The sequence below is a fragment of the Carcharodon carcharias genome, chromosome 22, assembly GCF_017639515.1.
Source record: "Carcharodon carcharias isolate sCarCar2 chromosome 22, sCarCar2.pri, whole genome shotgun sequence".
In the NCBI taxonomy this organism is placed as follows: Eukaryota; Metazoa; Chordata; class Chondrichthyes; order Lamniformes; family Lamnidae; genus Carcharodon; species Carcharodon carcharias.
Window position 1 is genome coordinate 47059818 of NC_054488.1, and position 27033 is coordinate 47086850.

Sequence of the window (27033 nt, forward strand, 5' to 3'; positions counted from 1 at the left end):
TGGTGGGTGGAGAGAGTGAAATGTGTGCGCTCAGGTGCCTTGACCCCGCCAGGTAACGGCAGGCGGATGAATCAGCTTCTAAACCACCAGTGATTCAGGAGGTTCTAGCCTGTGCATTGCTAATGAGATTTCAAGCAATTTCCTGCCATTACAAGCAGTGAAATACGCATCGCCAAACACGCCCACCACCGCACTTAGTCTCAAAAGCAGAAAATTCTGCCCCATGACTCTATTGCTAGAATCCATAAGCCATTTGCCCATTTAAACATTTACGGCTCATCCTGTTCCATTCCCTGCGGGTGCCTGTTTTACACCTTTTTCAATTCCTTGTTAAATGCTGATCACTGACAATTTCTTCCAGTGTTGCAAAAGGGCCTGCAAAGAAAAACTTCCATTTGTCACAGGTGGTGCCTGACCTCCCAAATGTTTCTTGTACTTTCTGTTTCTCTTTCGGACATCCAGAAGCTGAGGTTTTCTGCTTGATTTCTATGATCAAATCAGTGGTGCAGCTTCACCGTTCCTGGCGGTGAGAGAAGTCAAGTTGATAACTAGCTAAGCATTTGTTTTATTGACAGTGTGGAAGACCGGTGCAGGTTGCTCGTTGCCCTACTTGTTTTGGGCCAATTGGTGGACAGAATCACACACCTGTTCCTGGATTTACTCTTTCAGCAAGGTATATGTATTTCTCTTTCACGATTCTAGCAGCTTTGTTAATAAACTGTAACCCTGCATTGTACATGGTGGTTGTGCTGATGTGAAACTGGTTGTGCAAAGCCATGCCAAAGTACGTTGTGAATGCCAACTGAGCTCCAGCCCCACCCCAATCTGCCCCACTGGCAGTGGTGGGAAACAGCAGATGAGGCTGAGGGAACGGCATTGTCTAATCTCACTAATGATCAGCCAGCAGTTTTGTAATTTACGTTGCAAATACTGGGAATAGGGGAAAGGTAGCCCGACAATGACCTCTCCAGTTATACTTTTGGAGAAGAAAAAAATAGGGTGAATTCTGCTGCACAATAAGACACTGCCGGAAGGCACTTCTGACCACTAAAGACAGCAGTGCAATGCCAGCAGACACATTTAGTTTTGAGCGAAATCTGAACTGACCTTGGATGGTAGATAAGAGTACGACCAGTGCTGGAAGTGGCTTAATTCACTTTCGATCACCTCCTGTGGTAGAGCAGAACCCCAGGAATCTCGTGTTCAACCAGCCTATGGTTCTTTTCTAGTTCCGGTGATCAAACCCAGAGTGGTCACATCTTGGGACCTGCCTCAAGGAGAAATAAAGTTGTTGCCCCCGATCGACAGATGACTCCTGTTGCTTTCTTGTTACTGCGAGCACTGACGCATGTGTCAATGATGCTCGGGGCAGTTCATCATCATCAGGTAACTGGCTCTTTTTTAATGAAATTATTTGCATGTTTTACTGTGCAATAGCAGCATTTTAATATTTAAAAGAATGAAAAGCTTACATCTATAATGGATAAAACATTAAAAATCACATATCTGTGGACTTGCCGTCAACGTTTTCCATTATAAAGTTCTATATCCACATTTATGATGGAAACTGCATCAAATTTGTCTCTCTGTAATGACACACTTCTCCCAATAGAGAAGCTATTGTGCTATTGCTGACAGGAGGGTATAATTGCAAAACAAAAACAGAATTACCTGGAAAAACTCAGCAGGTCTGGCAGCATCGGCGGAGAAGAAAAGAGTTGACGTTTCGAGTCCTCATGACCCTTCGACAGAACTTGAGTTCGAGTCCAAGAAAGAGTTGAAATATAAGCTGGTTTAAGGTGTGTGTGTGGGGGGCGGAGAGATAGAGAGAGAGAGAGGTGGGGGGGGGGGTTGTCGGGACAAACAAGCAGTGATCGAAGCAGATCATCAAAAGATGTCAACGACAATAGTACAATAGAACACATAGGTGTTAAAGTTAAAGTTGGTGATATTATCTAAACGAATGTGCTAATTAAGAATGGATGGTAGGGCACTCAAGGTATAGCTCTAGTGGGGGTTTTTTTTATATAATGGAAATAGGTGGGAAAAGAAAAATCTTTATAATTTATTGGAAAAAAAAGGAAGGGGGAAACAGAAAGTGGGTGGGGATGGGGGAGGGAGCTCACGACCTAAAGTTGTTGAATTCAATATTCAGTCCGGAAGGCTGTAAAGTGCCTAGTCGGAAGATGAGGTGTTGTTCCTCCAGTTTACGTTGGGCTTCACTGGAACAATGCAGCAAGCCAAGGACAGACATGTGGGCAAGAGAGCAGGGTGGAGTGTTAAAATGGCAAGCGACAGGGAGGTTTGGGTCATTCTTGCGGACAGACCGCAGGTGTTCTGCAAAGCGGTCGCCCAGTTTACGTTTGGTCTCTCCAGTGTAGAGGAGACCACATTGGGAGCAACGAATGCAGTAGACTAAGTTGGGGGAAATGCAAGTGAAAAGCTGCTTCACTTGAAAGGAGTGTTTGGGTCCTTGAACGGTGAGGAGAGAGGAAGTGAAGGGGCAGGTGTTGCATCTTTTGCGTGGGCATGGGGTGGTGCCATAGGAGGGGGTTGAGGAGTAGGGGGTGATGGAGGAGTGGACCAGGGTGTCCCGGAGGGAGCGATCCCTACGGAATGCCGATAAGGGGGGTGAAGGGAAGATGTGTTTGGTGGTGGCATCATGCTGGAGTTGGCGGAAATGGCGGAGGATGATCCTTTGAATGCAGAGGCTGGTGGGGTGATAAGTGAGGTCAAGGGGGACCCTATCATGTTTCTGGGAGGGAGGAGAAGGCGTGAGGGCGGATGCGCGGGAGATGGGCCGGACACGGTTGAGGGCCCTGTCAACGACCGTGGGTGGAAAACCTCGGTTAAGGAAGAAGGAGGACATGTCAGAGGAACTGTTTTTGAATGTAGCATCATCGGAACAGATGCGACGGAGGTGAAGGAACTGAGAGAATGGGATGGAGTCCTTACAGGAAGCGGGGTGTCAGGAGCTGTAGTCGAGATAGCTGTGGGAGTCAGTGGGTTTGTAATGGATATTGGTGGACAGTCTATCACCAGAGATTAAGACAGAGAGGTCAAGGAAGGGAAGGGAAGTGTCAGAGATGGACCACGTGAAAATGATGGAGGGGTGGAGATTGGAAGCAAAATTAATAAATTTTTCCAAGTCCCGACGAGAGCATGAAGCGGCACCGAAGTAATCATCGATGTACCGGAGAAAGAGTTGTGGAAGGGGGCCAGAGTAGGACTGCAACAAGGAATGTTCCACATACCCCATAAAGAGACAGGCATAGCTGGGGCCCATGCGGGTACCCATAGCCACACCTTTTATTTGGAGGAAGTGAGAGGAGTTGAAGGAGAAATTGTTCAGTGTGAGAACAAGTTCAGCCAGACGGAGGAGAGTAGTGGTGGATGGGGATTGTTCGGGCCTCTGTTCGAGGAAGAAGCTAAGGGCCCTCAGACCATCCTGGTGGGGGATGGAGGTGTAGAGGGATTGGACGTCCATGGTGAAGAGGAAGTGGTTGGGGCCAGGGAACTGGAAATTGTTGATGTGACGTAAGGTGTCAGAGGAATCACAGATGTAGGTGGGAAGGGACTGGACAAGGGGAGAGAGAAGGGAGTCAAGATAACGAGAAATGAGTTCTGTGGGGCAGGAGCAAGCTGAGACGATCGGTCTACTGGGGCAGTTCTGTTTGTGGATTTTGGGTAGGAGATGGAAGCGGGCCGTCCGAGGTTGGGCGACTATCAGGTTGGAAGCTGTGGGAGGGAGATCCCCAGAGGAGATGAGGTCAGTGACAGTCCTGGAAACAATGGCTTGATGTTCAGTGGTGGGGTCATGGTCCAGGGAGAGGTAGGAGGAAGTGTCTGCGAGTTGACGCTCAGCCTCCGCGAGGTAGAGGTCAGTGCACCAGACAACAACAGCACCACCCTTGTCAGTGGGTTTGATGACAATGTCAGGGTTGGACCTGAGAGAATGGAGTGCAGTAAGTTCAGAGAGAGACAGGTTAGAATGGGTGAGAGGAGCAGAGAAATTGAGACCCCTTCACCCCCCTTATCGGCATTCCATAGGGATCGCTCCCTCCGGGACACCCCGGTCCACTCCTCCATCACCCCCTACTCCTCAACCCCCTCCTATGGCACCACCCCATGCCCACGCAAAAGATGCAACACCTGCCCCTTCACTTCCTCTCTCCTCACCGTCCAAGGACCCAAACACTCCTTTCAAGTGAAGCAGCATTTCACTTGCATTTCCCCCAACTTAGTCTACTGCATTCGTTGCTCCCAATGTGGTCTCCTCTACATTGGAGAGACCAAACGTAAACTGGGCGACCGCTTTGCAGAACACCTGCGGCCTGTCCGCAAGAATGACCCAAACCTCCCTGTCGCTTGCCATTTTAACACTCCACCCTGCTCTTTTGCCCACATGTCTGTCCTTGGCTTGCTGCATTGTTCCAGTGAAGCCCAACGTAAACTGGAGGAACAACACCTCATCTTCCGACTAGGGACTTTACAGCCTTCCGGAATGAATATTGAATTCAACAACTTTAGGTCGTGAGCTCCCTCCCCCATCCCCACCCCCTTTCTGTTTCCCCCTTCCTTTTTTTTTCCAATAAATTATAAAGATTTTCCTTTTCCCACCTATTTCCATTATATAAAAAAAACCCCCCACTAGAGCTATACCTTGAGTGCCCTACCATCCATTCTTATTTAGCACATTCGTTTAGATAATATCACCAACTTTAACTTTAACACCTATGTGTTCTATTGTACTATTGTCGTTGACATCTTTTGATGATCTGCTTCTATCACTGCTTGTTTGTCCCTACAACCACACCACCCCCCCCACCCCTCTCTCTCTCTATCTCTCCGCCCCCCACACACACACCTTAAACCAGCTTATATTTCAACTCTTTCTTGGACTCGAACTCAAGTTCTGTCGAAGGGTCATGAGGACTCGAAACGTCAACCCTTTTCTTCTCCGCCGATGCTGCCAGACCTGCTGAGTTTTTCCAGGTAATTCTGTTTTTGTTTTGGATTTCCAGCATCCACAGTTTTTTTGTTTTTATCTCTGGGTATAATTGCAGTCTGACTAATTTGCAGCAACAATTCCCATTAGCCCCACTGCTCTAACCCAACTGCAAATAATAGCTGTTCCTGATCTTAACCCTCTGTGTTCAATGTCATGTGGGAGCAGCTAGTGTTATAATGTATAAGTATCATATCAGTATTCATTCTTTGCTTTTTTTAGCTCTTTTAAAATAGATGCTAGATCCCTCCGCTAATATAGTGAACAAGAGAATTTCACATGAATGTGTAGTGTTCTTATCGCATGGAATAAGTTCCAGTCTATCATATTTAATTTATCATCAACAATAAATTCAATTATGTGGCAACCACAGAAAGTGGTCACAGCAGGGCAATAAATTGTCATTTAAAATATACCATTGTGGTCAGTGTTTTAAGTTCCCTGTTATTCAAAGATATGACTGATATAATTAAGACTCCTTATTTAAAAAAAGGTGAACATTCAAGATGCTTGCTTTGTGAATACATTTTCTGCAAAGTTGTAATTACCAGAATTGTGTCTGTTTATTTCTTATGCAGATCATTGGAGAAATGATTAAATCACGGGTACCAAATGTGTCGGAGTTCCTGTGGCAGCATCTTGAAGCAGATCTGAATCAGCTTGGAAAGTCACTGGGGAAGAACATTGACGATACAGCCACCTGCATCCATCTGGTTATTGATGGCCTTCTGAATAAGCCTCAGGGCAATGGTAGCGTAGCCTTGTGCAGTACATTGAACTGTTTACTCATATCATCAACAGGTGCTGGAAACACATGAAGAGCCCCCAAATCTATATTGACTTGTGTCTCTTTAAAGAAGTCTTTTCATTTGAAACTTTCATTGCTCCATATACAAAGTGTAATTACTTGCTTTTGTTAAAAAGAGTGATTATCAAAGGTTTAAATCAGTTTATTTAAACATAGCATGAAAACATAACTGATAGAATGGTTGAGATGCAGTGACATTCAATCCCAACAAAACTTGTGTAGTCTCAGAGTGTGCTCCTGATATACAGGCCTTTGGTGCTGGGATCAGTGGGGAGGTTGGGGAGGGGGGTTGGTGGGGGGGCAGTTTGTGTTGAGAGTTGGTTGGGGGCCTGCATCTGGGGTTCTGCAAGCAGAAGAAACTAACTTGATGGGACTCATTGGACTCAGAATGGAATCCTGTACACCTCACCTCCTTCAAAATATCAGCCTCCAATTTTCAAACAGGCCATCAATAGTGTGGGGTGCAGCGCAACACTGATCTTCAGTCAGCCTTGTCCCTTCGGACAACAGGTGCCCAAATAAAAGGCAGACAGAGTTTCTGCTCCCTACTAGAGCTCACAGGAACCCAGTGTGACCGCAGAGAAATTTCAGTCCCAAGATATTCATATCTGGAGATTTATCACACATTATAAGGCTTAACCTGACAGAAACAAGTTGATGTAGACACATTGCATCTGACAAAACATTACTTTGTTTACACAGCTTGGGTTCAACTCAGAAAATGATTTAAAATTCCATTGGCTGCACAGTGCACTTCCAGGAATATTCATGTCAATTACAATTCAGCCTTTCGATTGTACATTGCACATCTTGCAAGTTTGCAGTTTAATTTATCTACCTCCATAATATGCATGGTTTCTATGCTAACAACTTCGAAACTAACTTTTGTTTTCAAGTAAAGGGACAATTGTTCCCCAAAAGTCTTCAAGAAAAAAACCTAAAGAGGGCAAGTTATTGGCCCATGGGAAATTCATATATATAGTGAACCTTGTACTGAATCATGCTCTTTCTGTGACATTGTTTGCCCAGAACACCGAGAAGTGTGGGATGAAGGCCTGTCATCAAAGAAATCTAGAAATGCATGGGAGAGCCATTTCATCAAAGCTCTTATTTCTCCATTGTTAAAGGTTAGTTGAATTACTGTGTGAAGTGTTCCTTGCTGATGTCTAGGTGTGGTAAATGTGCTAATCATTACAACTCTGTTTTCATCATTTGAACTTTCAGAACTATTTTCAGTATATAAAGTGTAGCCAGCAATACCAGGGGAGATGTGGTGTAGTGGGGATGTCACTGGTCTAGTATTCCAGAGACTCAGCTAACACTCTTGGGACATGGATTCAAACCCCGCCATGGTAGCTGGTGGAATTTGAATTCAATTAATAAGACAGGAATATAAAGCTAGTCTCAGTAGATATCATTGATTGTTATAGAAACCCATCTGGTTCACTAATGTCCTTTAGGGAAGGAAATCTGACATCCTTACCTAGTCTGGCCTACATGTGATTCTAGACACACAGAAATGTGGTTGACTCGTAACTGTCCTCTGCAATGGCCTAGCAAGCCACTCAGTTCAAGAGCAATTAAGGATGGGCAACTAATGCTGGCCTTGCCAGTGATGCCCACATCCCATAAAAGAATAAAGAAAAAAAAATAGAGTGCTCCTGACAATGCAGGGAGACAAGAGAGAGAGAGAGAGCTTTAAAGCAAGGATGGATAGGTCAGGGAGGAGCATGGGAAAAATGGAGAAGACATGGCAGGATTAGGATGAAGGCATGATTGCAAGGGAACTATATGAGGATATAGAACAAACTATTTCAAAATTAGCTTCAGCTAGTTGTATCTTTAAAGGAATCACTTTGTCAGTAACCTCGCTGCCTTGGGTCAGTGAGCCAATGGGGTATGGGTTCAAGCTGCACTTAGAGTCGTGACCACATAATCTCGGTTGTTACTTCACTGAAGCATTGTGGGGGTATTTCCTTTTTGATAATATGTTAAACTGAGGCCCTGCCTGCACCTTAGATCAACATGAAAGATTGCATACAAAAGAAAATCAGAATATTATTCTTGGTCAATATTATTTCTCAACTAACACCACTAAAATGGACTATCTGGCCATTTATCTCATTGATGGCTGTGGGACCTTTCTGTGGGCAAATTGGTTGCCACATTTCCCTTTCATACAGCAATGTCTACACTTTAAAAATTACCTCATTAGCAATGACATGCTTTGTGATGTCCTGAGGACATGAAAGGCACTGTATAAATGGTGTTTTTTTTTTATTTCTGTGAGATGAAGTGGCCAGGACACATAACTAGCCAAATGCATCCAGATTTTTGTTTATGTGTTGACCAACTTTGGGTAGTGAAATCAGCTTAAGTTAATTAGGTCAAAGATTGCTTGAACTAGTCTCTCATCAAAACATTAATATTAACAAGACTGTAAATTAATTGGAGGTGGCTTTCATCTTCATAGCTGGGGCGGTAAATTGGGTGAGTGGATTGCCTGCCTTTTATAGAACCTATCTGGCCTTAATTTCATCAATTTAATTTATTTACCGTTCAAGCAGTAAAAATATTATCAACTTTGACTCTGATGTTTGAACAATTAAAAGATTAATTGTCTCAACATTAATATCTGTAACATGATTACCTTGTCTATGACATAAATCACAACCCTACCTGCTCAACTTTAGTTCTCAATTAATAGTTGGGATCCATGTGGTTGCCCAATAATTATGCCACCCTCATTCAAAGTTGCATTGTGACATCTACAGCTCTTTTACCCAAAGGTGTTATGCAAGGAATTGTGCAGGAAGTACAAGTTCTAGAGAAGGGCATTAGCACCTTGTTGACTCACTCTATTTTGATTATATTTTTAATTTCTTGCTGTGCCTTACTCCTTCTGTATATGATCTTACTTGTAAATAAATCCAAATGTTATTTTTAGCCTGTACACATTGGTCTGACAGTGTGACATTTATCACTTTGTAGAGAAGACAAGGAAGAGAACCCAAGTGATTTCCATTACATTGTATATCATACCAAAGGGCAATTATTCATCTTGGAGACGATATTCCAGACACAAAGTATTAAGGGGGGGTGGGGAAGAATCATCAGTTTGTAGGATATTTAGTCTGCTTTCAGATACAACATCTTTTGCTGTGAATCCTAGATCTGAGAGTTTGGTAAATTTTATACCATCTTAGATGTTGTTAAAATAGTTGTTTGGTAGTACAGAACTTGAGTATTGCTGAAAAAAGAGACATGCCAAGGCTTTTCGTCTTGCACTCATCGACATGTCTCTTTTTTTCAGCAATACTCAAGTTCTGTGCTACCAAATATGTACACACATTGCACCTGTTTCAGCAAAACAAAATAGGTGACAGCCATTCGCTGACTCATTCCTCAGGGCAATGCCTTGACCAATCAGGGTCAAGTTGCCTGGTTTAAATTTCAAACAATACTTGGCAGTTGACTGTCAGTCACCATCACTAATGGATTCTCCATGGCAATGCCTCTACCAATCAGAGTCCACTTGCCAACCAATCAGCACGGTCTTCTCATATAGTATAAATTGCTGTTTTCCTCTTCTATTTGGTATTCTTGTGAAGTGTCCTGATGTGTGCAAGATGAAAAACTTCAACATGTCTCTTTTTTGAGCAATACTCATGTTGTTAAAAATTGAATTTTGAGTTTAGATGAAACCTACTCACCAAACAGTAAGTAGTTATTAAAATGTCTCCTCAGACAAAACTGTTAATGCTTCTAAACTGTGACTTACTGGTGAACTTTCAGGTTATGGAGCCAGTAAACTATGAAGCTTTCCCCTCTTTTTGTAATTCACAGGTTCTTGATGAGAGATTGTCGGAGGTAGGTGAGCAGATGAGTTCTGATGACAGAATTGGTGGGAGTCCTGTTGTTAAAATGCTGTATGGTGATCCATCAGATTTGCTGAGCTTTCCTCGTGATGTTTTGGACTGTACCTCTGCCTGGAAATGTCAACCTCGAATATGTGTAGAGAACTTCACGCACATTGTAGAGCAAAAGGGTGGAAAGAAACTAACACCTATCCTGTGGAAATTTCTTCAAAAGGTATTTTCACCCTTTAGCAGCAGAATGGATCTTAACATAATATGCCCTCTATAATAGGGCTCTGTTGACGTAACCTAGTGAGCAGCCAGTTCGTCTGGGAGTGGTTCCAGAGAGATTCGGCCAATACTGATGGCTGAGCCTCATTAACATACTTTTTTTTTATTCATTGGATGTGGACGTCGCTGGCTTGGCCAGCATTTATTGCACATCCCTAATTGCCCTTGTTCAGAGGACCATTAAGAGTCAACCACAATGTTATGGATCTGGAGTCACATGTAGGCCAGACCAGACCTGCCTGTCCTTCCCCCATCAGTGTTGACCGCCCCCCCCACCCCACCCCACCCACATCACATTCTACCTCCCCACCATCACCTACCAAATGTAACATTATTCAGCCTCATTTCTCCCTGAATTGTTATCCGTATGGAACTCTCACCTTGTTTTTTTTCTGGTGACTTCCATTAAGTCTCCCCAATGTCAAATTGAGGTTGCTTAAAGAGTCACATTGTCAGCTCATTTAAAAGAGTACACATTTCCAATAGGTAGTGTAGCATTTAACACCTTGCCCTCAAACTCATTTATTTGGTGTTATTTAATGATTTTGCTAACTGGCACAGAGAAGCAAGATTTACAGCTACTAGAAAAGTGATGACCTATGACCTGTGGCTTAACTTGATTTCCTTACAAAATAATATGCATCCTGCCTTTTTGTAGGCATGTTATATAACGCTGCTTAAGGATCTACCCAACCTTCTTGAACTTCAATATGAATTAATCAGGACATTCCAAAGTGCCTCAGATGTGAAATCAAAAACCATTTCCCAGTTCCTGCAGCAAATGGCTTCAGGTAAAATGTTAATTTTTTTTGCTAACAGTGTTGTGCTGTGGAGAAGCTCATTTACTGTGACAGCAGTGGGAGTGTATGACAGAAAGCTATACAAAAGTTGAAATTCTTTGACGAAATAAGTTGCTGCCATTTCTAATCTTTATAATGGCTGTCTCTGAGATAATGAAAAGAAGGGAAATTAAAGAGAATGTAGGTGTAGGGCAATTCAGCATAGATGACAAGTGGTTTTAGTAATCTACAGACACTTGGTTTATTCTTGTTTCATTTTTGTGTTTCTAGATCAACAGGGCCAAAGGCATAGCTTTGAGAAAAGGATCAAGATTTTCTTACAGCTCTGGAATCAGCTGCGTTTGAACCTGGCAGAAAACGGTGGGTGTATTGCAGCTGTTGTATCCACTTTCCATTGGATCAATTTTCCTGTTGGATCCATCTTATTTAGTAACACCATTCTTCACACCAGTCTTCTACTTGCCAATGCACCAGATGGCTGCAGAGTTTTACACAATGTCTTCAGTCTGAGGTTTTTACTTAAATCCCAAAGTGCCTCATGTATCCATGTCGCAGCATATATCATATTGGAAATTTCTGACATTACGTACTCCTTCTCAGACATATTTTTGGCTGAAGGAGAACAGGAAGTGAGCATAGCTTGGCTCAGTACAAGACAAACTGATTTGTGTCCATTCTGTAGAACTGGCCTGTCTGCAATATTTGCTGCGTTTAATGAGAATCACGCTATTAAAACCATCTCAGTGTGGAGGTGGTTCTCTAGTGGTTCAGCTTAACTGGGATTTTGTGGCAGGCCATGGAAGTGCAGTTAAATGAAGAATGGAGAACCTTTGTGCTCATCAGATTTATAGTAAGCTTTTTGATTCAGAGAAAGTTAGAATATATAGACATTAAAATGTGCTGCAGGTTGAAAATGAAAAACCATTTAGTACGCCAAATAATAGTGCCATTTAGGCCCATATTGAATGCTATGCATTAAACTACCACCTTTCTGCCTTGCTACCATGTCCATATCCCCATCTTGTTGAGTTAGCCATCAGTCCGTTCCTTTTTTTAAACTACTTCAATCTGGTTCCCAGTCATTGCACAAAATAACAATTTGTCTCATAGGTTGAATGGGTTGGTAGGTCTCATAAGTTAACCTATTTGAGGATGCTACTCACAGTTGCGTTTAGCTCAGTGGAAAACTATGTCTGCTAGCTCTCTCCTGCTTGCACTCAATTATTGTAGTAATATCAAGGCCAACATGTTCCCCTCAGAGCTACAAGAGGGTTTAACAAACTCAGCAGAGTTGTATGCCTCTGTTTCACTTATATTTTCAAATTCTTGTTTTCCAGATCTGAAAATTCCAAAAGAGCTGTGTCAGAAGGACTTAACGCTTGAAAGTCCCATTGAAATTTTGTTACCTCAACCACAGGGTCCAGGCCTTTGTGCAACTGCACTCAGCAAGTTTCTCATTGAGATTCAAAATAATCTCATTGGGGCCATTAACGATCACAAAAAGTAAGCACTTTCCTACTTTGTTTTTTTTTTGAGTGAATACTTGGAAGATGAGGCACTGTAATGCTAAGGGAAAAAATCTTTCCTGATTGACACCCAGTCAGTGACTCTACATGCAAAGATTAGTCGCAATGCTTGTCCAACATTTCCCAGACATTATGCTTCAGTCAGTGAAGTTCAGTCATTAATGCGTTTCCATAAGTATTATAATTTCCTCTTTCCTCATATAATATTTCAGAGTGAGATAACTTGATGTATTTATATATGAATTATAGAATGTATTTATGTATGAATTATAGAATGTATGCTTTTATTTCTAATAGATCTTCCATTAGCCCAGAAGAGATATCAGATGTACATGTAATTATTTGCGACCCTGATAAAGATTTCATTCCACTCATTCTGTCAAATTGCCAGTACTCCCTGGAAAAAGGGCAAGAAACGATACGTGAATACGATATTAAAAACATTGAGCGGCAGCTGATACGACTGTTCCTGAAAGAAAAACCATTCATAGTTGACTATGTAAGTATGTTTTTTGAAGATTCTTTTAACCTTTTAATGAACTGAACCAATTAGCATTTGCATTTTTTTTACAGAAAATTCCCAAATTTGTAGGAAGGCACGAAAGAGATTATTCAAGCATCTTCATGAAGCTGAAAGCAAAGATAACTCAAGTAAGTGTTTGCTTCAGGCAGAACAAATTCTACATTCTGGACATAAAATTGCAAGGTATAATTCACGGCCAGATACATTCTATTCATTGTTAGTGTCTTAAAATAGTTTTATTGTAGATCTAGACAAGTAGGTTCTGTCCAAAGCGGAGTTGCCTGCCACAGTATAGTGTCCCATTTAATAGCTCAAACAGACTGAGAAAGCTTTAGCTGGTGACAGGCAAAAGGGCAGTGTTTTAACACATTCCTGAACACAAGAAGACACAGGATCGCCCACCACCAGGATCCTCTGGTCCTGCCAAAGTATCAAGTAAATTAGTTTTTATTGTTCCCAGAGCTGCTTCCATTCGTCCCTCTACGGAACGCTTATTCTGCTGTGCAATTCCAGCATTCAACAAGCGTGCGCTTAAATGAACCAAAGTGGTGCTAATGAGTAACAAAGCTCTCGCCTTTTCTGGCAGGAATGATGGCATCTAATTTGAGGGCCACCTAAAGTTGGTTGGAAGTTTCATTTTAGTCTCTCTGCTGCCTGATTCCTACTGAGAATCAGAGTGATGCAAAGCTCAAAATCAGGGCCATTAGACTTTAGTAGAAAGGGTTGATAGCTGAGTGGATTATAAGGCAAACAAATGGCTTTGTGTTACATTTTTGACACATTTAGGCCTGAGACTGTATTGTGCTCACCCGATTCCCAAGAAAGACAAACATTGGCACATTTCTGTGCTGACATTTCATCTTTGCAGTCCCTGTTTTACATGCTCTGTGGGATGAATTAATTTGTTTATTTAATAAAACATCAGCCCAGGAATCTAATCCGTGTATTGCTGAAAAAAGACATTTTGTCAAAGCTTTTCATCTTGCACTCATCAGGACAATCACAAGAATAACAATGTCAGGGGGAGCAACAACTTTATACTGTGTGAGAATAAAGTGCTGATTGGAAAATGGGCTCTGATTGGTAGAGGGGTACCATGATGAATGCACCAGTTAATGGTGACTGACCATTAACTGGCAAGCATTGCTTGAAATTTAAACAAGGCAACTTGACTCTGATTGGTCAAGGCATTGCCCTGAGGAAAGAACCAGCAAATGGCTATCACTTGTTTAGCTGAAACAGGCACAATGTGTGTACATGTTCTTTCTGGTTGCAAAGAACACGGCCCTGTGTATTAATATATGTAGCTTCCAGTACATATATTAATACACAAGGCCCTGTTCTTTTTCAGCAATAATCAAGTTCTGTACTACCAAATGACTATAATCTAATGTGAAAAGTTTGCTGCATTTCCTATTGTGTTTTGTCACTCACACTGAATGGAGCTAACCTAGACTGACCCACTAATCACCTGATGGAAAAGTTGGAGAACAATAATTTAATGCATTGCGCTGTCAGCCTGTAAGGGATATTTTACGGTGTTGATTGCAGACCCATAATTAAAGGGGCCTAGTTCCTTTGGACAAGTGAAATGGCCGGCCTTGTCTCTGCAGAACTGTGAATTGTGAATAGGTCTGGACCTAAAAGAGCAGGTTCAGGGCCTGAGAGATTCCCAGTGTGTTGGAGTTGTACATTTCTGTCATCCTTGTGTCATTATCTTACACCTCTGCCTGTAGCCAAGTTATGTCTAACTACTTGTCTAACCATTTATTCTTACTGTTCTTGTGGTTTTCTCCCTCTGGTTGGGTATTGAAAATTCGGCAGTTCTGGCTGCCACATTCTAAACAGTATGACTGCGGTTTGGGAATAGTTGGGGAGAGAGGTACAACATTGTTAGGAACAATATAACTTAAAGTTTAATTTATATTTGTATTTGTGCATTAAGAATGGTAAAACATGGTTCTAATTTCATTTAGAGTTTTTTTGTGAGCTTGGTGCCAGCAAGTTTGGAGGCCCTGTTGGTATGCATGCATTTTTAATGAGGTTTTAGGGCCTTTGAAGTGAAGAGTTGGGTTACAAAGGAGTTAGTAGTTTAGTGAATTTAGGGAAAAACATAAAATAGAAAAGATTGTTCCGTTGCATTGCCTCAGTTTCAGTGGTAAAGTGACACACAGAGACACAAGAAAGTCAAAAGCAGTTCAGAGCGTGTCTATCAGAGAGTGAAGGCAGGAATCCTAAGCTTTCTAGTAAGAAATCCTGCATGGCCACTGGGGCATTAAGTTTAGGGAACTCATGTGTTTGTTCAGAAATCTGCTGGAAGAAAACCGTTTGTAACTGGGCCAGCCCAAGCAATAAGCCTTGGTGTTAAGGTATTGGGACTCTTGCTTTTCCTGATATATATAAATGATCTAGCTCTTGGTTTCAAAGCTTGCAGATGATATGAAGCTTGGGAGTTTTGTAAACTGCGAGGAGGACAATGTAGAACTTCAAAAGGACATAGACAAGTTAGTGGAGTGGGCAGATAGGTGGCAGATGAAGTCCAATTCGGAGAAGTGTGAGGTGATGCATTTTGTTAGGAAGAACATGGACAGACAATATAAAATAAAGGGTGAAATTTTGAAGGGGTGCAGGAGCAGAAAGACCTGGGTGTATATGTATATAGATCATTGAAGGTGGCAGGACAGGTGGAGAGAGCAGTTAATAAAGCACATAGTATCCTGGGTTTTATTAATAGGGGCATAGAGTACAAGAGCAAGGAGGTTATGCTGAATTTATATAAGACACTTGTTAGACTTCAGTTGGAGTATTGTGTACATTTCTGGGCGTCACACTGTAGGAAGGATGTGAACATGTTGGAGAGAATGCAGAAGAGATTTACAGGAATGGTTCCAGGGATGAGAGACTTCAGTTGCGAAGATAGATTGGAGAGGCTGGGACTGTTCTTCTTGGAAAGAAGAGGGCTAAGAGGAGATTTGATTGAGATGTTCAAAATCATGAGGGGGCTGCACAGAATAGATAGGGAGAAGCTGTTTCTGCTCGTAAAAGGATCATGAACAAGAGGGCAGAGATTTAAAGGGATTTGCAATAGAAGCAAAGGTGACGTGAGAAAAAACTTTTTCACACAACGAGTGGTTCGTGTCTGGAATGCACCACCTGAAAGTGTGGTGGAGGCAGGTTCAATCAAGGCATTCAAGAGGGCATTAGATGATTATTTGAATAGAAACAATGTGCAGGGGTATGGGGAAAAGGCAGGGAAATGGTATTAAGTCATAATGCTCATTTGGAGAGCCGGTGCAGACACAGTGGGCTGAATGGCCTCCTTCTGTGCCGTTAAAATTCTGTGATTCTGTGATAGTGCGAATTTAAAATAATTTTCTGCTGTATGTATTGAGATATTTCCAACCTTTTTGTCTGCTGTAATATTGTGCATATTTCCTTGTTTAATAAATGTTTTATTCTTTATATTAAAAGTTCATCAGTAAACTCCTGTGAATTGGTTCAGTAACTTTCCTCCATGGTTTGTAAAAAAAAAACAAAGTTGGGATCTATCAAGCTAGGTTTCACTCTGGGACCTGACTTAACATCATCTGGGATTGCAACAATACATATCAAATAAACCTCACCCAGTACCATTACCAGCATCAAAGAGGCATCATTCCTCACTGTTCACTTGCAATTCTACCAATGTGCGTGAAAATAAACTGAGGGGGCGACATTTATTCTTTCCTTTTCACCATTTTAGGAAATATTATCACATTCTGTCTGCACCGCAGTTACAACAGTGCTGAAATCCTACAGTGACATTTGTGATGCCCTGGACATCATTGAGATTGTGGTCGGATTCCTCGCTACGGCAGGAGGAGCCCCAGACCACCAGCTTCTCTGCTATCTCAAGGATACTTTATTGATGGGTCGGCAAGCATTAGCCTGTGTCAGCAAGGTCTGTATAAACATAGTCACTATCAGCATGATAGAACGTTGCTAGTGCTTGCATGAGGTAAACACTTACTTTCCAGCATAGTAACGATACTTTTCTTTTCAACTTTCAATTATTTATCAGCTTCTTCCTTTATAGCCATTTCAATTCTACTTCATTTAGTGAATTTCTTTAGTAACTATTGGCTGTAATTGTCTAGTGTGTGGGTGAGGTTGGCACTGTTGTGAAAGTACAGTTGGAGTTTGCACCACCTTCATTTATCCAGATGCATTCTCTTCACATTTCCCTCTTGCTCACCTTTTCCAACCCAATGTTGTCCAGTTAAAATTACTTGACTAGCCAAAGGTATGGCTATGGCACCATCATTTAACCGTATGCACCAATTTTAGTGAATAATACCTTGCACACAATACTGGTAAATGCACTTCAATTGAGTACATTTACATAACAAACATTGACCACTACTCAGTAACCAAGGAAATAAAGCACTCACAACAAGCAAAATAAACTCAGGTTGCACTGATTTTTCATTTTGCCATTTGATCAACACATGCACAGAAAAGTTAAAGCACTCATGCATACACTGTGCAGATATGAGTACTGAGATCACATCATTCTGCAGCATGAGATCTGCAGTTATTTACGAATTGCACCATGTATGGGCACACTAATTTGGCTCCTGTCAGAATGGTGTTTTAATTTTTCAATGTTATTATATTAACAAATGGAATATTTTTGTTCTTTTCCGACTAGGCATTTGAAGGATGCAAACTGAAGCACACACTGTCCCTCTGGCAACTGCTGTCTTCTTGGAAATCTGAGGTCATGCTGGGCACAGATAAGGTGTGAATGTTAATACCCGTATTCTTGTTTAGCAGCATACTTATAAAACTGGAACAAAAGAAGCTATGTGAATTAGAAAAGAGAATTGGTCTGATACATTAGAAAAGTTACCATTACAGGATGGAAAGTCACAAATTACTTCATAGCTATTCTAAACTTCGATTGTGTTTCACTCTTTACAAGATGTAATAATTGCCTTTATTATTCTTTTGAGAGTGGCACCTCCCCCCACCCCCCCTTTATTAAGATTTATTTTTCTCCTCCATCACTTGGTTTTCATCCACTATCCCCAAGGGAGCAGATGGATGACTTGCTCTTAGATCTCTGTCATTGCCCCATTGATGGGTGCTTCTCTCTCTCTCTCCCTCTCACTCACTTACCCCATCCCTCTCTCTCTCTCTCTCTCTCTCTCTCTCTCTCCTTATCCATTTTTCTCTCCTCCCTTCTCTTTCCTCTTCACTCTCCAGGGAGATGGTCCTATCTGCATTTAGCACTGTCACAGTGAGACAATGGTGACTCACAACTTTGAATCTGAGATATTATTGGGGTGGAGTACTATTGCGCTGTTGCACCACCCCTTAGTGTTTTTACTTCTTTTGATTTGACTGTTGATGGTATTCAAAGGAGCACTAGAGAAATGGGACAGTTGGATTGGAGGAGCTGCTAAGAGCAACAGCACATGGGACATAAATTAACCAGCAGCTTCTGCTATCAAGGAGAGATTGAGGACTTTGCGGTTTATTTCTGGAATGCTGTGAAAGTTAATGTTATTTAAGGGATGTTCATGATATCGTATTATTTGTGTGAAATATTACTCACGGCATAAGGGACAGGAGCTGCAAAGTGCCATGGATTTTATCAATCACTCGTTTACTAAAAAGCATATGCAGGACAGGAACGGATCATTCAGCCCAACAGGTCCATGTAGGTGTATATGCTCTACACAATCCTCCCCCAACCTTTCTCATCGAACAACATATCTTTCTATGGCTGGGGTTTTTCGGCCCCCGACCCTGGTGGAACCAGCTGTGGGGGATGCGGTGGCCTAGCCAAAAGCCCCTTGACTTTCGGTGGAACCAGATGGAGCCCAGCATTGGGCAGGGCTGGAAAATCCCACCCTATGGCCAGAATTTTTACCTCGGTGGGCAGACGGGCCCCACCAGCTCGGCGGTGAGCGGGCAGCCAAACTCCGCCACCCAAACGGGGCCTGCCACCATTTTGAGTGAGCGGGCCAATTAAAGCCCACCCGGCCGCCTGCCTGATGGGAAGCGCTATGTACTTCCTGTGCAGGGGGGTGGGGTGGGAGGGATTCCCCAACTATCAAAGTGGGCACTGCTCCCTGAGACTAAGTGCTGTCTCAGGGAGATCAGTGACAGTGTCAAAAGCATTAAAAATAGAAAAGTATTAAAATTATTAACATGTCCCCCTCATGTGACAATGTCACACAAGATGGGACATGTTAATAAGAAGCACATAAACTTTATTGAAGTTTTTAAAAACGGACATGAAACCTCATCCCGCCAGTGGATGAGGTTTCATGTATTATCAGAAGCCCGCCGGGGCTCCTGGCCTGCCCGCCAGCCTTAAGGTTGGATGGGCAGGGCACTTAACAAGCTTAATTATCCTGTCAATGGCTTTAATTGGCCATTGGCAGGTAGGCGGGCGCACAGCTGATTTCGCCGTCTGCCCACCTTCCTCAATATTTAAATGGACCGGGATGATGTCGGGGGTTCCTCCTGACATCATCCCGTGTCATTTTCCTGTCAGTGAGTGGGCCCCGCCCCCAAATCGCCGACGGGAAAATTCTGCCCTATATCTCTGCTATTTGCCTCAGCTACTTCCTGTGAGAGCGAGTTCCACAATCTAGCCTCTCTGTCGCTGCTTGTACCAGGAGATCTGCTGTCATGCTATGCCTTATGAACATATGAATTAAGAGCAGAATAAATCACTCGGCCCCTCAAGACTGTTCTGCCGTTCAGCGCCTTAGCATCCCTATTTCAAATATCTTTATTTTCTTCCACAGTTCTTTATCTAACCACTCTCTGGATAAAGAGTTACTCCTGAATTGACTTTTGGATTCATCAGTGACAGTCTTAGGTTTATGGCCCCAAATTTTGTCCACCCATCATGACATCCAATTTGGTGAACGACAAACATAATTTTTCTGCATCCAATACTCAATGGGCAGCACTTAGCCTCAGGGAGATGTGCGCTCTATCGTGCGCATGCGTGAAAGAGCACACTCTCGCTTTTGGGGAATCTCCCCACCCGCACAGGGAGTGCATAGCGCTTCCCTCCAGACGTCACGCAGGGCAGGCCTTAATTGGCCCACCCATGTAAAATGGCGGTGCGGCCCGCTTCTCTGGTAGAGATCGGCTCTCCACCCGCCGGAGATTGGGTCGGGCCTGCCTGACAGGTCAGAAAATTCTGCCCTATGTTTTAATAGCAGACTTTGATTAAATTCAGAGGGACTGGGTTACAATAATTCTAAATTCTCTTTTACTCTTAATAGGACCCATTTGAGAGGATCCCTGACGCATACAAAGAAAAATTACATCCCCAGGAAGAAAGAGAGCTGAAGAGCTTTTTCGCATCCACTGACATCAACACATTTCTCTGGGAGCTTCATGAGATATTGGTCCTGAAGACTGCTCAAAGCAATGTAGATAACTACTTCCCATCCACTTGGAGGTAATATGCATCAGTAGTCACAATACTGCTAAATAGTTTGATATATTACTGCCCTTTCATTCTGGACTGGGATGAAGTTCTTCCCAGATAAATGGTAGGAAGGTTTGCACTTTTTGATTAAGAATCCAAAGTAGAGCAAGCTTGAGTAATCCTGACCCATGGGAACAGCGCAGAGCCTTTATAAAGTTTGTACAATTGTCACTAATTTTGATCGTCTCACTCAGGATTACCAGCAAGTTGGGCACTTTGGTAAGGGGAGCATTGCAATTTTAGGGGTAATTTTCACCTTCCACAACAGGAAACTGATGGGATCAGATTGGGCAGCCTTTTCACATGCTGTCTGACATTATTTTGTATGGACTTTGATGGAATGTAAAATTGGCTGGGTGTTATGCAGACGTAGAAACAGTCCTCAGTTTCCCACTGGGTGCTTTAGGTTAAAATAACCCCTTATGTGTGCAATTCTTAAGTATTTTACCAAGACTGAGGTTCAGGTACTCACAGTACATAGAAAATTCAGGGATAAGACACGGCAAGTAAGTCCATCAACGCTCATTCCCCCAGTACTCTCAATTAACTCTCCTGATCATGGCATCACACATCAATGAAGAGATACACCACTGAATCCAATGTGCTACTCAGCCTATGATAAATTACGTATTCAAGTTTTCCAGAATTGTGACTTCAGTCCTGACACTAAACGCAAAGTCTATCAGCAGTGGTTCTTCCCACTCTTCTCAATGGTGCTGAAGCTTGCACAACTTAATGATGCCATATCAAGGCCCATGAACAACTTCTTCAACACTGTTTTAGAAAGATCCTGCAAATCAAGTGGGAAGACAAAAGAACCAATCACAGACATGGCAAGTATATAGAGGCCATGATAATCTTACATCAGCTGAGATGAATGGGACATGTCATCAGAATGCTCGACTCGAGACAGTTCTCTACTCAGAACTACACCAGGGAAACTGCTCACACAGGAGCCAAAATAAACATTTCAAAGGCAGTCTTAAAGCCTTCATGAAGGACGGCTCTACTAACATCAACACATGGGAAGCAGTTGCCCAATCATCTACTCCGAGAGAAATGGTAAGAGAGGGCAACTGCACAAGCCAATAATCCACCACCACCTCTAGCAGCCAACAACTGATATTCCCCCACAGTGAGGATCAGAAAGGTTAAGATGGGACTCATGAACCTTTTGCAAACCCACAACCAACACTGACATATCGCTTAAACCCAAACATCTGCAGGGAAGAATCATCCTTAACTCAAGGAATTGTCGATGATGATGATGATCCTGAAAAAAATGTAAACTTACTTTTCACTGGATTCCATCTCTGCCCTCTCAGCCTACTTTCCTTGGTTATTTTGAAGTGATAATCTAGGTTTACCTTATCTTTAGTGTTAAATATTTTGTAGAGACTTCAGCAAAGTCTTGCCATTAACTGTCTTCTTTATAATGGAATGTTGCTGTTCTGATCTTCCTTCAAAGCCCATTCTCTTGTATTTGGGAGTATACCTGTTTGTACGCCTTTCTAAGTCACTTTTTTTGTGTGTGTATCATGGTGTCCAGAATTGAATACTGCATTTGAAAGCTTCAAAATAAGGTAGCTGATTTTCCTGGTGGGTCTTGCCAGTAAACTAGTGGCAGTTTTGTGAGAGTATTGGGGGAGGTGGTGGGGAAGGAAAGTCATATGGAGAGCCTTTCTACTGCTCCCCGACACTTGATGCCACTCCAGAATTGCATGCTGAAAGTTAAGCAGATGTTCAATATATCCAATGAATGATAGGCAGACACATCTTTTTGGATGCAAACAAGAAGATGGAATCATGCAATTGTTTCCCATCATTTACACATTAGTAACAAATGTTCCTAGAATCTAATGTTACTACAGGCCCTAAGGAGGTTGCTTAACATTTAAATGCCAACTTTGACTTTGCCTTAATGAATGCAGAATTCTGGAAACGATGAAGTGTTTTCTCTTCTTTCTTTATTCTCACTTTTTTCTTTGCTCCGCTCTTCCCCAACCCTGTAACCCCTAGTGGCAGCTGCCCAGTATTGATGCAAGGAACTCTGGCAGCACCCTCTATATATAAATGACTCTGTCCATGGAAAATGTGCCAGTTTTAGGAGTGCGGGTGGAGGTCCTGTCTGCCAAAACATGTGCAATTGATGTAACAAAATAAAATGGTCCCACGCATCTTCTCAAAGTAAACTAGTAATTATGTAAATCTTAAAAAAACAACATCATAGATCTATTTATTGGCACTTGCAAATGATGACAAGTTATTTTAATGCATTAATTTTTGAATTGTAAATTTTGTTGTTTTATTTCAGCCTTAAAGACACTCTTTCAATTTACCTGGAGTCCAAGGGTTCTGACATTCTGCCAGGACTGGAAGACAGTCTTTCTGATGAAATCGCTCTGGCTAAAAGCATCCAGACGTGGAAACTTGCAGTAAACTTTAAGAAAGGAATTCGCTAACGTCACTCTATTTGGGCCTAGGACCTTTTCTGCACTGAAGTATAAATGATGATGAAAATGAGTGAATACCTGTTATCAGTAAAGGCTGACCTGATTTAATGGTGGCCTATTTCAGTTTTGCACTATTTCAGATAAGTCCATTATATGTGAATTATTATGTGGCTATAAACAATCAGCAGGTTTTTTTGTTGTAATAACGCAGTGCTGTACGAAACGTGCACAAAGAAATTAGCACTGTGCAACATCCTGCACAATCACTTGAAAATGACATACAGTGGAAAGAATAATTAAAGTCGAATGTTGTTCCCTGTGAATAATGTTCCACCCTGTATGATTTAAAATCTACCATTTTGTAAATAAATAGGTACAAGCTGTTTGGCAGGGAACATCCTCCCACGACAAAACCAATGAGTTATTGCATTAATGTTTGGCACCATTTGCTAGTCAAATACCACAATTTTGTATTGAGGTTCCAGAGACAGTGGCTAATGGTTTCTGAGTGGATGCAAGAAGAAATTACTTGCCTTCATTATAAAGTCATCTCCCTGTATAGTTTGTTATCTGAAAAGCACAATGCGTAATGTATAGGAATGGGGGGGAGGCCATTCAGCCCCTCAAGCCTGTACCATCATTCAATTGGCTCATAGTTACCTGTACCTTAGCTCCGTGACCCTGAATATCCTTCCATAACACAAATAAGCTCCCGTTTTTAAATTTTCAATTGACTTAACCTCAACAGCTTTTTGGTGAGAATGTTCCAGGTTTCCACCGCCATTTATGTGAAGAAGGGCTTTCTGACATCACCCCAAATGGTGTAGCTCTAATTTTAAGGTTGTACCACCATGTTCTGTACTCCCCCACTTTCCAACCCTATGAACTCCTTTAATTCTCTTAAACACCTCCATTAAATTACCCCTTAATTTCCTAATATTCAAGGAAACACAAGCCACATCGATGCAACCTTACAACTTTAACCCCTTTGGTCCAGGGATCATTCTGTTGAAGCTGCTCAACTATTTTTCAGTATAAGCATTTAATACATAATCTAGCCAAAAATGGAAACAGTAGCAGTGTGGCACACCTGCTTCCTGCTGGTTTTACACATCTTTGCTTTGAAAATTTCATTTGAAATTAAAAACAATTTCATCTTCTATTTCTTTTACTTCTACAGCTGTTTTAATAATTATTTGTCTGCTTGGTAAATCAACTTATTGTGTATTGATCTTAAATGCTGTAATTTGTTGTCCATTTTAGTTTATGTACAAAGAATAATTTTAGGAAGTTTTCAAACAGATAAAAATATACGAATGATTAGAATTGATTCCATTGTTAATAGGATGTGAGGCAATGAATGGTGATCCACTGAATAATTATAGAGGTTAATTACACCCTGTCATAGAGAGTTTACTGCTATTGTGTTACAAATAGTTTTTGTGAAATACTGTTTAGCGAATCTAAATAAAGCGGAAACTTCAAACTATTGTGCTAATGTCCAAATGTTGGATTCTGAAAACCTGCCAATTTTTAGTTTTAGCTCTCAGCGAGTCATTGTGACCTAACAATCCCTTCACTAATTACAACAGAGGCATGTTGTGGAAGGTTGTCAGACAACAGTTTGTGGACGGATAGGGCCGCTGCAAGTGTATTAGGTGCCTTTGGCAAACCTTCAACCTCGCACACCCCTGACACTCACCTCCCCGCGCCCAACAATTAACTTTCAAAAGTGAATATTGGTATGATTAAAAATGTTGCATTTATAATTACAGATTTATTTTATGTGAAAAAGGAGGATATTATGATACTGATGGTACATTCTCATTGTTCTACATTTTTCACAGGAAATGTACTAGAAGAAAAGCATCTTATAATGTGTAAGGTGGCTCACATGATGTAATACAATGTATTCCTGCAACAGTTACTAGATGAGCTTATGCTCAGTTTACACAAATTAATAATCATTACAATAGAGTGGGCTAGATTAAGTTAAGTTCTTTGACATTATTTACTGGTTTGCATTTTGGAACATGTAGATTTGTAAAACTGTTGCATAAACAATGAGGAATATAATATGACATTTTGGGGAAGACTGCAATGGAAATCTACATGTATGTTAGCACAGGCGTATGTATATCAGTAAATCTAGATCTTTCATTTCCACTGCTCTAGCCTGTTTGTTTACTTAGGTATTTTCATGAATACTTCATTCAGTTGTTTGCCGCACCTCCACCCCCAACTCCCGGTGCCAAATGTTGCTGCTCTAGGTGACCATTTAGTTTGCCTAGTGTCCTAGTATTTGCCCTGGCTCTGTGGATGGATGTCCACTGAATTGTTCACAAACTCATTAATTTCTGTCAAGAGGGCTTTGGAACCGGTATCAGCTATGGCCCAATTGGTAGCATTCCCACCTCAAAATCAGATGGTTGTGGATTTTCAATCCTGCTCCAGAGATTGGAGTAAAATCAAGGCAGGCGCTCCAGCGCAGTAGTGAGGGAGTGCTGCATGTTGGAGGTGCCATCTTTTGCACAAGCTATTCAATATTGGTTCTCTCAGGTAGATGAAGCTCCCGTGGCATTATTTCAAAGAAGAGCAAAGGAATTATCCCTGATGTCCAGATGTGTATTTATTTCCCTAAAACAACATCACTAACACAGATTGTCTGGTCATTATCTAATTGCTGTATGTGGGAGCTTTATTTGTGCAATTTGGCTGCTGGGTTTCCTACATTACAACAGTGAACACAACTTGAGGCAGAATTTTATGGTCCCCGCTGGCAGATTTTCAGGGGGGTGGTGGGGTGGGGGTGGGGGTTGGTGGGGGGGGGGTGTAAAATTCCTTGATTGCTGACCCTCCCATCCATCCTGACCTATCCATAATTTTACAGGGGATGGGTGAGGCCTATGCCTGCCCACCCTTGCCCTATTTGAGACCCTTAAGTGGGCAATTTTATGGCTGGAAGGAGACTGTTATGTGTCACACCCTTGTAACAATTTGAATTTTACTCCCATTCCCATTAAGCAAAGCAAAAGGAATGTGCATTCAGTTAGGAAGATGCGGAAAGCGTTATCAATAATTATTTCGTGTTTCAATTACTTGAAGAGAAAGGAGTTATGAGGAAAGATGGGAAGGCCCATTATCCACACTATTGAGGAAACAGTTGAAAGAAACTTCATTTATAAGTTTTTATGAACTATTAAATGCCTTAGATATGGTAAAAATGCTGAATATTAATTTAATAAGGGCAGAATTGTAGGGTCAGAAATTTCAAGAATAAAATGGCAATAGTGCAGATAAAGCACAATGCTGTAAATTCTGAGTTAAAATTATTTGAAATAGATTTTAAACTTTTGAAGTGTTACGTGGCATGTTTCAGCCAATTAGAATCAGGTTGGGACCAGAGTCAAGGGCATGATGGCCTCAGAGTATAGAATCAATTCCAAAGTAGTTTTTAGTCTTTAGATATGTAAGATGATTGGTTCAGCTCGTTTCTCCTCTGTTTTGTGGAATGAATTAATGACTATAAAAAAGAAACATAAAAGAAAACTTCAGATATATTGCCAGAAAACCTCAAGTTTCCTGACTGACTTTAATGGTAACTGGTACAGCAGTAGGTCATCCAAAACAAGAGAATCTCAGAGATATTTTGTTGAAGATAACCAAGGTTTGAGCTTTAGGTTTTCAACATGAACTATTCTCCATTTGTAGGACCTTCCACGCTTGAAGCATTACTTCAGAATTTCAAGACTTTGTTGACAGTAAGTTGAAACTGTATGATTTCTATTTTAAAATGCCATAATCAACTTATTTTAAAGGCTCCTGCTTTTGTGTTGTGCAGTATCTCCTTAGCACCGGATAAATTGCTCTCACGCTCTGCTGGTGTTACTTAATAAAAATGAATGAGACGTGTTCACAGAGGAATTGTATGATCTAAGGTTACCACTTCTTGACAAATTGAATATTAAACAAAGGCCAGGATGAAGTGGAGAATGTGTTGTGCATGCAATGCCCAATTTAAGCTTCCCTTCTGGCAGAGAAGTAATCCAAAGGGAGATTTGACTGCATATTTGGAGGATCAGGGAGAGCAGGAATGTTTCTGTGGGCTACACAATGCCAGCGTGGGCTACTTTCACACTGGGTCATCCACCAGCTGAGGTAACACCTCGCTCCTTGAGCAGACCACCTTCTTCCAACTTGCCTGCCAGATGTTGTGGCAGCTCGGAACCAGTGGCCTTCCCTGCGGTTCTCATTGTCTCTGCACCA

The 27033-nt window shown here is 41.8% G+C and overlaps 1 protein-coding gene across 5 annotated transcripts in view; it reads left to right on the top strand.

Moving 5' to 3' along the window:
- Positions 1 to 24253, top strand: part of LOC121293776 (E3 ubiquitin-protein ligase rnf213-alpha-like) — a 164765-nt gene extending 140512 nt beyond the window's left edge. For all 5 annotated transcript variants that reach the window (XM_041217087.1, XM_041217086.1, XM_041217088.1 and 2 more), the window contains 14 exons: positions 576 to 673; positions 1230 to 1386; positions 5587 to 5758; positions 6846 to 6943; positions 9663 to 9908; positions 10623 to 10755; positions 11035 to 11124; positions 12102 to 12267; positions 12588 to 12789; positions 12864 to 12941; positions 16556 to 16753; positions 17504 to 17593; positions 20106 to 20284; positions 22629 to 24253. In XM_041217087.1, coding sequence (XP_041073021.1) covers positions 576 to 673; positions 1230 to 1386; positions 5587 to 5758; positions 6846 to 6943; positions 9663 to 9908; positions 10623 to 10755; positions 11035 to 11124; positions 12102 to 12267; positions 12588 to 12789; positions 12864 to 12941; positions 16556 to 16753; positions 17504 to 17593; positions 20106 to 20284; positions 22629 to 22776 — 2055 coding nt within the window. In that variant the 3' untranslated portion in view covers positions 22777 to 24253. The remainder of the gene's footprint in view (positions 1 to 575; positions 674 to 1229; positions 1387 to 5586; positions 5759 to 6845; positions 6944 to 9662; positions 9909 to 10622; positions 10756 to 11034; positions 11125 to 12101; positions 12268 to 12587; positions 12790 to 12863; positions 12942 to 16555; positions 16754 to 17503; positions 17594 to 20105; positions 20285 to 22628) is intronic.
- Positions 24254 to 27033: the final 2780 nt, after the last annotated feature.